Source organism: Erpetoichthys calabaricus, chromosome 11 (genome assembly GCF_900747795.2).
Source record: "Erpetoichthys calabaricus chromosome 11, fErpCal1.3, whole genome shotgun sequence".
In the NCBI taxonomy this organism is placed as follows: domain Eukaryota; kingdom Metazoa; phylum Chordata; class Cladistia; order Polypteriformes; family Polypteridae; genus Erpetoichthys; species Erpetoichthys calabaricus.
This window is the reverse complement of record NC_041404.2, coordinates 62736208-62748458: the sequence shown is the minus strand read 5'-3', so window position 1 is coordinate 62748458 and position 12251 is coordinate 62736208. Positions and strand designations below refer to the sequence as shown.

At 43.8% G+C, this 12251-nt stretch overlaps 1 protein-coding gene across 1 annotated transcript in view; it reads right to left on the bottom strand.

The window, feature by feature from the left end:
* Positions 1 to 12251, bottom strand: part of LOC127529714 (uncharacterized) — a 114301-nt gene that overhangs the window by 86250 nt on the left and 15800 nt on the right. Inside the window, exons 8-13 of the mRNA XM_051934298.1 lie at positions 8565 to 8729; positions 4647 to 4793; positions 3759 to 3821; positions 1954 to 2068; positions 1125 to 1261; positions 936 to 1040 (exon numbers count right to left, since the gene is read on the bottom strand). Of these exons, the coding sequence (XP_051790258.1) occupies positions 936 to 1040; positions 1125 to 1261; positions 1954 to 2068; positions 3759 to 3821; positions 4647 to 4793; positions 8565 to 8729 (732 nt within the window). The remainder of the gene's footprint in view (positions 1 to 935; positions 1041 to 1124; positions 1262 to 1953; positions 2069 to 3758; positions 3822 to 4646; positions 4794 to 8564; positions 8730 to 12251) is intronic.

Genomic DNA, 12251 nt, shown 5'->3' with positions numbered 1-12251 from the left:
TATCTATCTATAGTGCCTTTCACATATCTATCTATCTATCTATCTATCTATCTATCTATCTATCTATCTATCTATCTATCTATCTATCTATCTATCTATCTATCATATAGTGCCTTTCACATCTATCTATCTATCTATCTATCTATCTATCTATCTATCTATCTATCTATCTATCTATCTATCTATCTATCTATCTATCTATCTATCTATCTATCTATCTATCATATAGTGCCTTTCACATCCATCTATCTATCTATCTATCTATCTATCTATCTATCTATCTATCTATCTATCTATCTATCTATCTATCTATCTATCTATCTATCTATCTATCTATCTATCTATCTATCATATAGTGCCTTTCACATCTATCTATCTATCTATCTATCTATCTATCTATCTATCTATCTATCTATCTATCTATCTATCTATCTATCTATCTATCTATCTATCATATAGTGCCTTTCACATCTATCTATCTATCTATCTATCTATCTATCTATCTATCTATCTATCTATCTATCTATCTATCTATCTATAGTGCCTTTCACATATCTATCTATCTATCTATCTATCTATCTATCTATCTATCTATCTATCTATCTATCTATCTATCTATCTATCTATCTATCTATCTATCTATCTATCTATCATATAGTGCCTTTCACATCTATCTATCTATCTATCTATCTATCTATCTATCTATCTATCTATCTATCTATCTATCTATCTATCTATCTATCTATCTATCTATCATATAGTGCCTTTCACATTCATCTAAATGCTTGTCAAAGTGAATGCAAGAAGAAGACAGCGAGAGTCCAAGTCAGTCAAATGGCCGGAGACAGACTCTTCCAAAACCTCTTCAAATAAAAATGACAAGGCCCCCCCTGTGACGGAGTTCAATTTCGTTACGATGTCCGCATCCTGCTTACCTTCTTCGTGGACCCTTCCAGTGTTTTCATCACGGCTCCTGGCAGTTTGCCCAGCTGGCCCTCGGCGGTGGCCACAAAGCTATGGAAGATGTGCTGGTCTTCAATCTTAGTGAGAACAAGAGAAGGTCAGCATGCAGTTTAAAGGCTGAGGCCTTCCTTGTTGGCGGAGAGTCGCCGCGCGTCGCGTACCTTCAGCTTGTCCGCAATGTTCTTGTGAAAAACCACAGACTGCGGGTTGCTTGCGATGCCAAAATTAAAGGCGTCCTTCAGGGGATAAATGGAGTTAAAAAGACGCGTGTTGGCAGCTTCTCTTACTTTTTCTCCATCTACGAGAGGAAGGAAAGATTTGGAGAGATGAACGTGAGGATCATCAGAGTCTCATTTTTAAAAATTAGAACACAAATTTGAGAAATCAAAAAATGAAGTTGTGAGTCAAATGAGAAAACATCTCACAAGCCCTTTTCATATCACCTTGAGATCAGATGAATCAACATCCCAACTATTGTGAAATATTTGTACTGCACTTCCTGAGATCTTAAAACGACTGAAGCCCCTAAGAACACAACGAGGATTTTTACAGCAAGTCATTCTGAAGAGCGATGAGCCGTACGGCTGAGGTTCATTTCACTCCACAGCATCCCCCCCTAAATTTCAATTTGCATTTGAATTCTATTGTGATGAGAAAAGGCCATTCAGCCCAACAAGCTCATCCACCCGACTCATTAAGCTTCACCAGAATAACACCAAGGTGAGATCTGGAGGTCCCTAAAGTCCCCCTGGTCATTTCTTCCATATTCCTGTGGCTCTTTGTGTGAATCTCTCGCAACAGAATCACAGGAGGAACGGCCGACGTCCGAGCTTAACCAGCATGTCATTTTACGTTATCATGACACGGACGGCTCAGATGTTCTCAAGTGCTTCTTCTTATTTCTCGAAATGTTAATTTGGCTTTCCACACAGCACAGCAAACTCCCCGTAAGTTAATTAAATTCAACGTGAATAAATAAATGACACATACCTTCCGGAAAGTCAGGGAACAAACTCAGAAGGTCGTCCTGATGTAAGAGATAAATCTCGCAGGTCGTGGCAGCACAGAGCGTCACGTTTCTGGGGATCCTGAAGACCAAATTTATCTGAAGAGAAACAGAACAAAAAACAAGATGAGCCCATAAATGTCACGACTGGCCCTCGAGGGTCTGGGTACCCAGGGGGGCGGGGCCCCCACTACCACCACCTGCAGGCTTCGGCTGGCGCAGGCCCAGAGGAGCGTCGGCTTTGTCAACTCCACCGTTCGTTCGGTTTGCCGTTCTTGTGATTTTTACCGTTCTTGACTTGTGAATCCTGCAGTCGTTTATTGGATTTGCTTGATTTTAGGTTTTTGCCTTTTAGGCCAATTTAATGTTTGCTGCTTTTTGTCTAACAAATCTCAAACAATAAGATCATTAGAAAATATAAAATATAAAAATATAAAAAAAGAAGAAAACATATTAAAATAAAGAAATATATAAAAATATTAAATAGAAAACTATAAAAAAAATAGAAAATGTATAAAAATAAACAAAAATATAAAACAAAAATATTAATAAGTAGAAATAAAAATAAATATATAAAAATATAAAACAAAAATATAAAAAAATAAAAAATGTATAAAAATAAATAAATATATAAAAATGTAAAATATAAAAATATGAAAAAATATAAAACAAAAATAAGTAAATATATAAAAATATAAAACAAAAATATTAATCAATAGAAAATATATAAAAATAAATATATAATAATATAAAACAGAAAAACAATAAATAGACACAAAAAATAAATATATAAAAATATAAAAGAAAAATATAAAAAAATAGAAAATGTATAAAAATAAATATATAAAAATATAAAATATAAAAATATGAAAAAATGTAAAACAAAAATAAATATATAAAAATATAAAACATAAAAATATAAAAAAATAGAAAATGTATAAAAATAAATAAATATATAAAAATGTAAAATATAAAAACATTAATAAATAGACACAAAAATAAATATATAAAAATATAAAATAGAAAAATATAAAAAAATAGAAAACAAAAATATTAATAAATAGAAACAAAAATAAATAAATATGTAAAAATATAAAACAGAAAAATACATTTGAATTCCTGGTGGCTCAAACCCAAAGTGAAAACTTCTTAGCGGTAATTGGGTTCAGTCGATCAACAACGGTGGCGACGGATGAAATACGACACAAGGCAGCTAATCACTTTCAAGCTCATTGGAGCTCATTCCATAGCTAATTACCAGCGACTTGTCGTTTGCAGTGTTACGACTTGAATTCAAATTATGATTTGTTATTTTTCATTTTAAATGATGCTTCGTATTGCTGTCTGTTATGTTAACGAGGCTCCCTTTGAGCTCATTTGGAACTTGAATCCCATTCTCCTGTTTCTGGGCCTAGTCAGGCCGAAGCCTCCTGGTAGTAGTGGGGAGTGGGCTGCTCTGGGTGAGCCTCTCCTGGGCTGCTTTCTACCTCCCACCCACAGTTGCCTTCACATGACATTGGGGTCCTAATTGAATAATTGAATGAATTTAGGAATCAAGATCTTCTGATTAACTCTACATTCTCTCCACATGCTCTAATTCTTGTGACTATAAATACATTCTGTTATGTTTGTGAAAAGATTGATTTAAAGCTGTTATTCGTTCCCCAAGAAGACTTCTTGGCAAATCTTAGCAGCTCTTTGAGATGGCACACACGCTGGGAAGCCATGTTGGCGTGTAAAAGGCGGTCAGATGAGCACAAGTCATATCAATGCCCGAGTGATGTCATACTTCACCAAAGAGACATCCAGGTAACAAGGTGGCCACTTTATCTTCTGGATCTTCACCGAGCACCTGTGGAAATAAACAAGTGGGTCAAGTTAGTCCGCCCTTCCCGATCGACAATGAAATGCAAGATGTTTAAAGCCACACAACTGGCTGTCGTGTCGGGGGTGATGATAATGGCATTGAGCTCTGAATCTCGATGGTATGTTCTGAGTCTGCCTGAAGGAGGTGCTCAGCCTTCCATCAAACCAGTCGTAGGACGGAGTTCCTCCTAGCGGCCTTTCTAATACTTTGGCAATTTTTCTGTTGGCCCCCACATATTTGGGTTGGATGAGTGGGTTGGCGCCCCGACATTTTCCAGTGGTGACGCCCACTTTCTTTCTCGACCGCAGTTTTCACTTCCCATTGTTCCCATGTTGATGTCACTGCCCCTGATTCAATTTAGATGTATGCTGCCCCTTTCTTCTCATGCTCTTTGTGGGTGGAGCCCCAGGAGGCGGGGTCATCCTGACATCAGCACTCCTGAGCCCGCCCCCTGCCTTAACTGTCATATTTGGAGTGACGGCAGGAGACCACCCAACAGACTCCCTGCCCACCATCGCTGACTTTGTTCTGTGTGGTCTCAGAGTTGGGGGTCTCTCCAGAACTTTTCGCGCTCGGTTCCTTTATTCTACATTTAGTCGAGGCTCTCGAGTCGCCCAGATCAGGACGGGGTTGTACTCGCCGTGTTAGTCTCCTGAGTTTGATTGACTCGTCTTCTGATCTGATGTTTCCAAATTAGAGGACATTGTAGAAGAGACACACGAAGAAGCCCACTGCAGATTACACGGTCTGTCTGGGGTATCAACCTTCAAATGGACTGAACACAGAGAGATACGTGCGAGGGGGTCTCACCTGGACGAGTCCATGCTTCAGGTAGTACATGGTCCTGCTCACTTCGCCGTACCTCACCAGGATCTGGCCAGCACTGTAGGTGTACGGGTGAATGTGCATCGACAAGGACCTCTTGAACCCGTCTCCGGTTCCATCAAAGAGATGAGCCTGAAAAGCACAAACAATTAGGAACCAAAGAACCTTCAGCACTGCGGTAAGTGAGGCGGCAGAAACTCCAAAGCTCCAAGTGTAGCTCACGTGGCGCTAAGGACCTGAGCTGGGGTGGCACAAGGCCGAGTAAGGCGTCACCAATTACATGTCCCAGTGATGAAGTCTTGGGACTGTCTGAATCTGGGCTTCTAAAAAGGGATCAAGTGAAGGACCCAAACAAGACGAGCACTGCCATCGAGTGACATTAGAGCCACACACACAATAACGAAAACGGCCACAGAATAACAATGGTGGTCTGCATGCCAGCGCATTCCTATATGAAAGCAGAAAGAGAACAACAAAAATTGTCACTCAAGGCAGGGGGGAGCTACCCAAGGAATGGCACTGCCAGTGATGGCTGCAGTAAGGGGAGCCATTGATTCTTTTTCTTTATAACGCGTGGAACAGCTGATGTTAGAGAGGTCAGCATGGGTGAACCAGGGTTGGACAATTCTGGTGGGTTCAGAAACGTCTCACAGCCCCCCAGCTTACTGTCTCGTAGAGTTCATTGTAAATGGAGACACCTGCCAGTTGTGCACTCAATGGCCCATAGTGACCTTCTTAGAAAGCTCTGTGAGTTCAACCTCTCTCTCCTAGAGGTCCTTCATTCTGTCCTTTGCAGAAGCCCCTGGGGGGGTCTTTACCAGCCTGGCACACCTGCATGTGGGCACTCTGGATGCCTTGTGTTCAGTTTTGTGTGTTGTATTTACTCTTTTTTGACACCCACTGCATGCCCAGCCTACCTGGGGGGTCTCACTCTGAATTAGTCGCTCAGATCAGGGTGGGGTTGAACGCTGAGCTCCATTGTACTCATTAGTTTGATGTTTCCAAGTAAGAGGACATCAGAAAAGAGACACAGGAGGAAGAAGCCCACTGCCTTCTGGGTGTTTTTTCTCTTGTCCTCTTAGATAATCAAGGCTTGGGGGGGTGGGGGCTGTCAAAAACAGGGCCTGTTAAAGCCCCCTGAGACATTCCATGTGATTTGTGTGGTCGTTTATCCCGTTCTCCCTGGCAGATCCTCTCCAGCTCCATGAGATTGGACGGGAAGCATAAAAAAACTGCCACCTTCAAGTCTCTCCTCCTCTCAGGGACACTCAGAAAGACCAGTCTGTCCCAAAGCCACCCCAGCGTCGTCTTGGCTGTATGCTCCAGGTCATTGAGGTGTCACCCCAGTCGGAGGTTTTCCTCAAGGTCCTCTCTGTGTTTGATGACATTCATCTTTCCCTCCCCTCTTTTCTGACCAGTGTCCCTGTCCCTGCCACCGAGAAGCCCCTTCACTGCAGTGATGGTGTTAGGCAGGTGATCTTCAGCAGACACAATACAATTTATTTTTATAGAGCCCAAAATCACACAAGGAGACCCTGCCTCTTGAAAGCCCCCCAGCCTTGACTCTCCAAGAAGACAAGAAAAGAAATGGAAGAAACCTCAGGAAAGGCAGTTCAAGGAGTGACCCCTTAACAGGTAGGTTGGGCGGGCAGTGGGTGTCAAAGAGAAGGGCGGTCAATACAACACGATACACAGAACAGGACACAAGTCCCTTTATGTTAGTCTATCTTCCATACTCTTTGTGGGTGGAGCCCCAGGAGGCGGGGCCACCCTGACATCAGCGCTCCGACTTCTGGCCCATGAGCTTCGTTTTTGACTCTTTCTTCTTCTGCTCTCAGAAGTCCAAGTGGACTGTCATTGGCCTTTAACTCACGAGCTCCTGCTGTCCTCTGCCATAGATGCCCATTTGATAAGAGTGCTGCTGAGATGGCCGTCCCATCACAGCAAAGGACTTCCGAAGCTCTCTTAGTATGGCCATCAGTTTCTTGATCACCTGTCTCACCCAAGACCCCTCGTGCTCGATTACTTAGTTTGGCTGGGTGGGGATATCTAGGAAGAGTCCTGGTGGTTCCAAACTTCTTCCATTTCTCAGTTCTTGAGGCCATCAGCAGTGTGTCTGTCTGCAGAGACAGCATTGACCTCGTCGAGATGTTTGGTGACCTCGCTGAGTGATGTACATGTGACTCTTCCTATGAAGTCAGTAGATGGATTGGGTGAGCATGGGGGGTCATGAGGTCACTGCAAAGGGATATGTGGTGGTCATGATATCTGCTAAAGGACAAAGGTCCAAGTCTTCAGAGACCTGGTGCTTCCTGTTTGCCAGACATGGATGCTAACCAGTGACCTGAGACGAAGACTGGACTCCTTCATGTGTGTCTCTTCAGAGGGTCCTTGGGTCCCGCTGGTGTGACTTTGTGTTGCTCACGGAGTCCCGAATGAGGCACATGACCTGCATTGTGATGGACCGTCAGTTATGGCACTACGGCCATGTGGTGTGATTACCCGAGGGTGATCCTCATTGCTGAGGACCTGTGTGACTGGACCAGGCCAAGGGGATGCCCACATAACACCTGGCTGCGGCAGATACAGGGTGGGACTGGACTGTGTCTCTGCCTGGGGGGGTTGCCAACAGGGACCCCGAGCTGTTCCGTCGTGTGGTGAGTGTGGCATCACTCTGTACCAGTGCCTGCTCTCCAACCTGACTTGACTGTTCTCCTGGAAATGGTTTGATCCCCTGGCCCTGATCTGCAACTCACGACAATTTGACCGTGAGGGTCTTCAGAGAGTTGGTTGGACTTCATGGCTTTGTGTCTGTCCTGATATGTAGTGTGAATAGGGGACCTTCTATAGGCGGGCACAAGGCTGCCTTTCTAAACGATGTCCAGTCCTGTCACGTTCTAGAAACATCTCAAGGGGAATTCAAGCACACAAGAGGCACCTGAGCAGAATGTGGAGGACCCCGGCAAAGGGCCTGAACTCTGATTTTGATCCTCTGTGTTAGGTACTGACTGCCCAGTGGGGGCTGGGTGGTCTCGTGGCCTTGGGACCCCTGCAGATTTTGTTGTTTTTTTTCTGTTCTCCTGCCCACCTGACCTTCCTTTACTCTTTATTACTTAGTGTTGCCTAATCTTATTTTTGCTTCACACAAACTTCTTGTAAAGCCACACATGAAACACACGAAGATGTGCGAGATCAGTAAATGGTGGTGGTGTTGCTGTTGACTCCAGTGTTGGAGCTTTCCACCCTTTCTGAGCACACGTCGTCATGATGGGCTATCGAGCAGACTGACGGACGACTGCATCCATTTAAAACACAATACGATGTGCACAAAGCCCACTGTGTTTAGTCACATGACTCTGGATGCGGACAGCCCTACTTGCCTCGTCCCGAATGATGCTTTTCAAATGAGCCCCACCATTAATAACAGCACCTTCTTCTAAACAAGTCTGCGCCCTTCCAACACATCCTGGGTTTCATTTCACAATTCAATCGATGGAGTTACAAATGGAGCCGAGCCGCACAGGTCAGTCGTTCCTAAAAATGGAGGCGAAACCTCGATGGGACGCTAGTGAAAGCCGGCGGTGTTTACTGCTGCCGAGTGACGTCGTGCTGACGCCGAGGGCTTCACTCCCTTCTTGTACTTCTCAAAGCTCATCACGCTACCAGCAGTTTGAAACATCGTGGTGTGACATGAAGGAATTCTTTCATTAAACTGAATAGGAAATCTCCCCCAACCAAAGCAGGCAGAGTAGATTTTAAAACGATGTGTAAAAATGCTACACGTAAGAATGCAACTGAACAGAATTACGTTGAACGTTTACCAAAACACAACCTGAAAACCACCCAACTCAAATTAGAAATGAAGAAGTAAAGCAAAGGTGGAAAGTCAAAAGAAATGGTCACCTTCTTCAGAAGCACCTTGGCTGCCGTGACCGAGATCTCAGCATGGAGTGTGAACGGGAGGTCATCGAGTAACCCTGAAATGACGGCGCCTTTGCGGTGATGCCACATGTAGCTGTAATACTTGGAAATCCAACTCTTGATGTCGTCGGCTACTCCGATGTCCTCCTGTTAAAGTAACGGAGAAACAGAACTTGAACACGATGCTCCACACCTGAGCCCCCGAGTCAACATCACCAAGTGAAGGATTGTCACAAGGCCAGTGAGATGAGGGGGAAGCTGCCGTCCCACCCGAGTCCCACCACTCAGGGTTGGTGCCAGCAAGACACAGTGGCACCCAGGGGAGAGTCTACTGGTTCTATGGTGCATTTTCATGACCAAAAGGCATCTGGGAATTTCGAATGGCACACGCCAGGCGACATAAGGATTGGATGTGATGGGACACATCAGTTATTTGGTGAGAGTTGCTTTTATATTTTGGTTATAATTTTAAAATCAATATCTAGAAAAACTTTCCCTTGTCAGAAGAAAAACGTCTCTTGGATCCTTCCTTGTACTCCGAGGATTCATTCATCAGATCTCGAGCGCCTGCTGTGCTCAGAAAATGTCAGGTGAGAAGTGAGGCCTGCAGAGAGTCCAAACGATCAAATCCACTCTCATCCACGGCCATGAGGGAAACACACGGCTGGTAGGAAGCCTGAACATGGCTGGGGGGGGGGGCGGAGTCAGCTTACACTACAACATCTTATTGGTCCCAGAGACACATCAGGGACGCACATGACTGGCATAAATGCAGAGTTCTAGAGAGGCAGGCGCCATGTCTCTCTGATGCCACACCAGTCCAGGAGACCAATCAGCCCTAAATCACAAAGCAGGGCACTAAGCGTTTGTGTATCCGTAACCTTGGACAGCCAGGAAATTAGCAACAGTTCATAAGCCAACCTGAAGGAGTCCTGATAGATAGATAGATAGATAGATAGATAGATAGATAGGTAGATAGTGTGAAATGCACGATAGATAGATAGATAGATAGATAGATAGATAGATAGATAGATAGATAGATAGATAACCTTGGACAGCCAGGAAATTAGCAACAGTTCATAAGCCAACCTGAAGGAGTCCTGATAGATAGATAGATAGATAGATAGATAGTGTGAAATGCACGATAGATAGATAGATAGATAGATAGATAGATAGACAGACAGACAGACAGACAGACAGATAGATACTTTATTAATCCCAAGGGGAAAGTTTACAGGACTAAGATGGCCGCTTATTGCTGCACATTCCTGTCTGTGGTGACCTCCGAGGAGTCTGTGGTTTGTTCTCCATGCACTATGACAGGTAAGCTTCTCCTCAAAACAGGCCCAGTAGCTTTTAAAAAAATGTCTAAAAAACGCTTCACTGAAGAACGCAACTAAACAGAATTAAAACAAATGTTTACCAAAACACATCTTTAATCTGAGAATCAAATGACATCCTCACCTTCTTCAGAACCCCCTTAGCTGCTGTGACCTCAGCATGGAGTGTAAACCTGAGAACATCAGAACAATATGGACGAGAAGAGGCCAGTCAGCCCACCAAAGCTCGCCAGTCCTGTCCACTTAATTCAGCCAAAATAACACTGGGTTGAGATTTTGAGGGCCCAGAAAGTCCTGCTGTCTGCCACATTGTGTGGTCACTTAGTCCAGGTGTCTGTGCTTCTCTTCCTGATGTTTGTGTGACATTCACCCTTAACGACTTTTCAGCTGTGTCCCCCCATGTTCTTGATGACCTCATTTTAAAGTCACCGTCTGATCCACTGGACTCATTCACTTCATCATCTTATTTAAACACTTCAGTCAGGTCTCCTCTTCATCTCTGAGAAGGCTCAGCTCTTTGAATCTTCACAACTCATCTCCTGTAGCCCTGGACTCAGCCAAGTTGTCTTCTCTGGACCTTCTCTGGAGTTGCTATGTCCTTATGGAGACCAAAACATAAGTAAGACGTTGTTGACTTTCAAGACTCGACTTGATGTTTTTTTGGAAGAAATAAGTGGATAGGACTGGCGAGCTTTGTTGGACTAATGGCCTGTTCTCGTCCAGAGTGTTCTAATGTTCTAATGAAAACTGCACCCAGGACTCCAGATGAGGCCTCACCAGTGCATTATAAAGACTTGAGCATCACCTCCTGGGACTTGTACTCCACACATCAAGGCGCTATATAACCTGACATTCTGTGAGCCTTCTTAATGGCTTCTGAACACTGTCTGTCAGTTGATAGCGTTGAGTCCACTATGACTTGTAAATTCTTCTCATAAGGTGGACTCTCGATTTTCAGACCTCCCTTACATTTTTACTTCTGATGTGTAATTCTTTACATTTACTGACATTAAATTTCATCTGCCACCAATCTGCCCACACCTTTCTGCAGGGCCCGATTTATATGAAAAGAGGCCCTAGGCTATTCCACTTATGAGGCCCTTTCACCTTCCATTTTTAAGTTTGTAAATTACACGAGAGATAATAAAATTTTGCTAACAATTTGAATGTAGGCCCCTCTTGATCTTGAGGCCCTAGGCTGAAGCCTAGTTAGCCTATAGGAAAATCCGACCCTGCCCGTCTGCTGTCCAAGTCCCTCTGTGATGATTTAACAGATTCCAAATGATCTGCCAATCCACCTATCTTGGTATCATCTGCCGACTTCACCAGCTTGTTCCTATTATTCCTATCTAAATCATTTCTAGATATTAAAAATAGCAGCAGCCCCAGCACTGCCCCCTGCTGGTCACCACTCTTAACAACACCCAATTCTGATTGGTTCCTCACACCATCACCCTTCCTGAGTCAATTGACACTCCACATCCTGAACTCCCACTTCTTTAAGTTTGATGCCCACCCTCTCAGGTGGCACCTAATCAAATCCTTTCTGAAAGTCCACATCAATAATCTCATCTCCTCCTCGCTGGTCGTATCCTTTTGTTTCTTCCTCATAGAATTCCAGCATGTTGGTAAAACAAAGCCTCCATCTTCTGAGCCCATGCTGTCTGCCCTGTCCTTACCAGGTGTTGCTCAATCTTCTCCTTAATAATTCCTTCCATTCATTTTCCTGTGATGCCCGTTAAGCTTACTGGCCTGTAGATACTTGGCTCTGCCCGCTCACCCTTTTTATATAATGGGATGATATTTGCCATTTTCCAGTCCTTCTGGGTCTGTCCAGTGCCCAGAGACTTTCTAAAAAATGTGAGTCAAGGGTTTATATCTGCACTTGCTAGCCTCCTTTAGACCTCTGTGGTCCATATGATCTGGTCCTGGTGATTTGTGTGATTTCAGCCTATTTAATCATCACAGCTCTTCTCTCTCCACAATTTCCAAATCCCTCAGCACCTCCTTAGTAGTCCCTGTTACTGCTCTGAGGTTATCCACTTGCTCACCTGTGAAGAGCTCATTAAAATGTGACTTTAGAGGGTCCGCTATTCCACTATTTGTATCTTGTAATCCCCCTTTACTATTCCTGATGCTCTTCACCTCCTCCTTGACTGATCTCTTAGGGTCGTCTCTCACCTTCTCTATTATTCCTCTCTAATTGTCTTTTAGCCTCCCTGATGTCCTTCTTAATGGTTGCCCTCCTGTTCTCCTACGCCCCACCATTCACTTTGGACTCATTCGTCCTAAACGTTTTACTCGTCTGTTTTTTTCCTTTGCAGCTTCT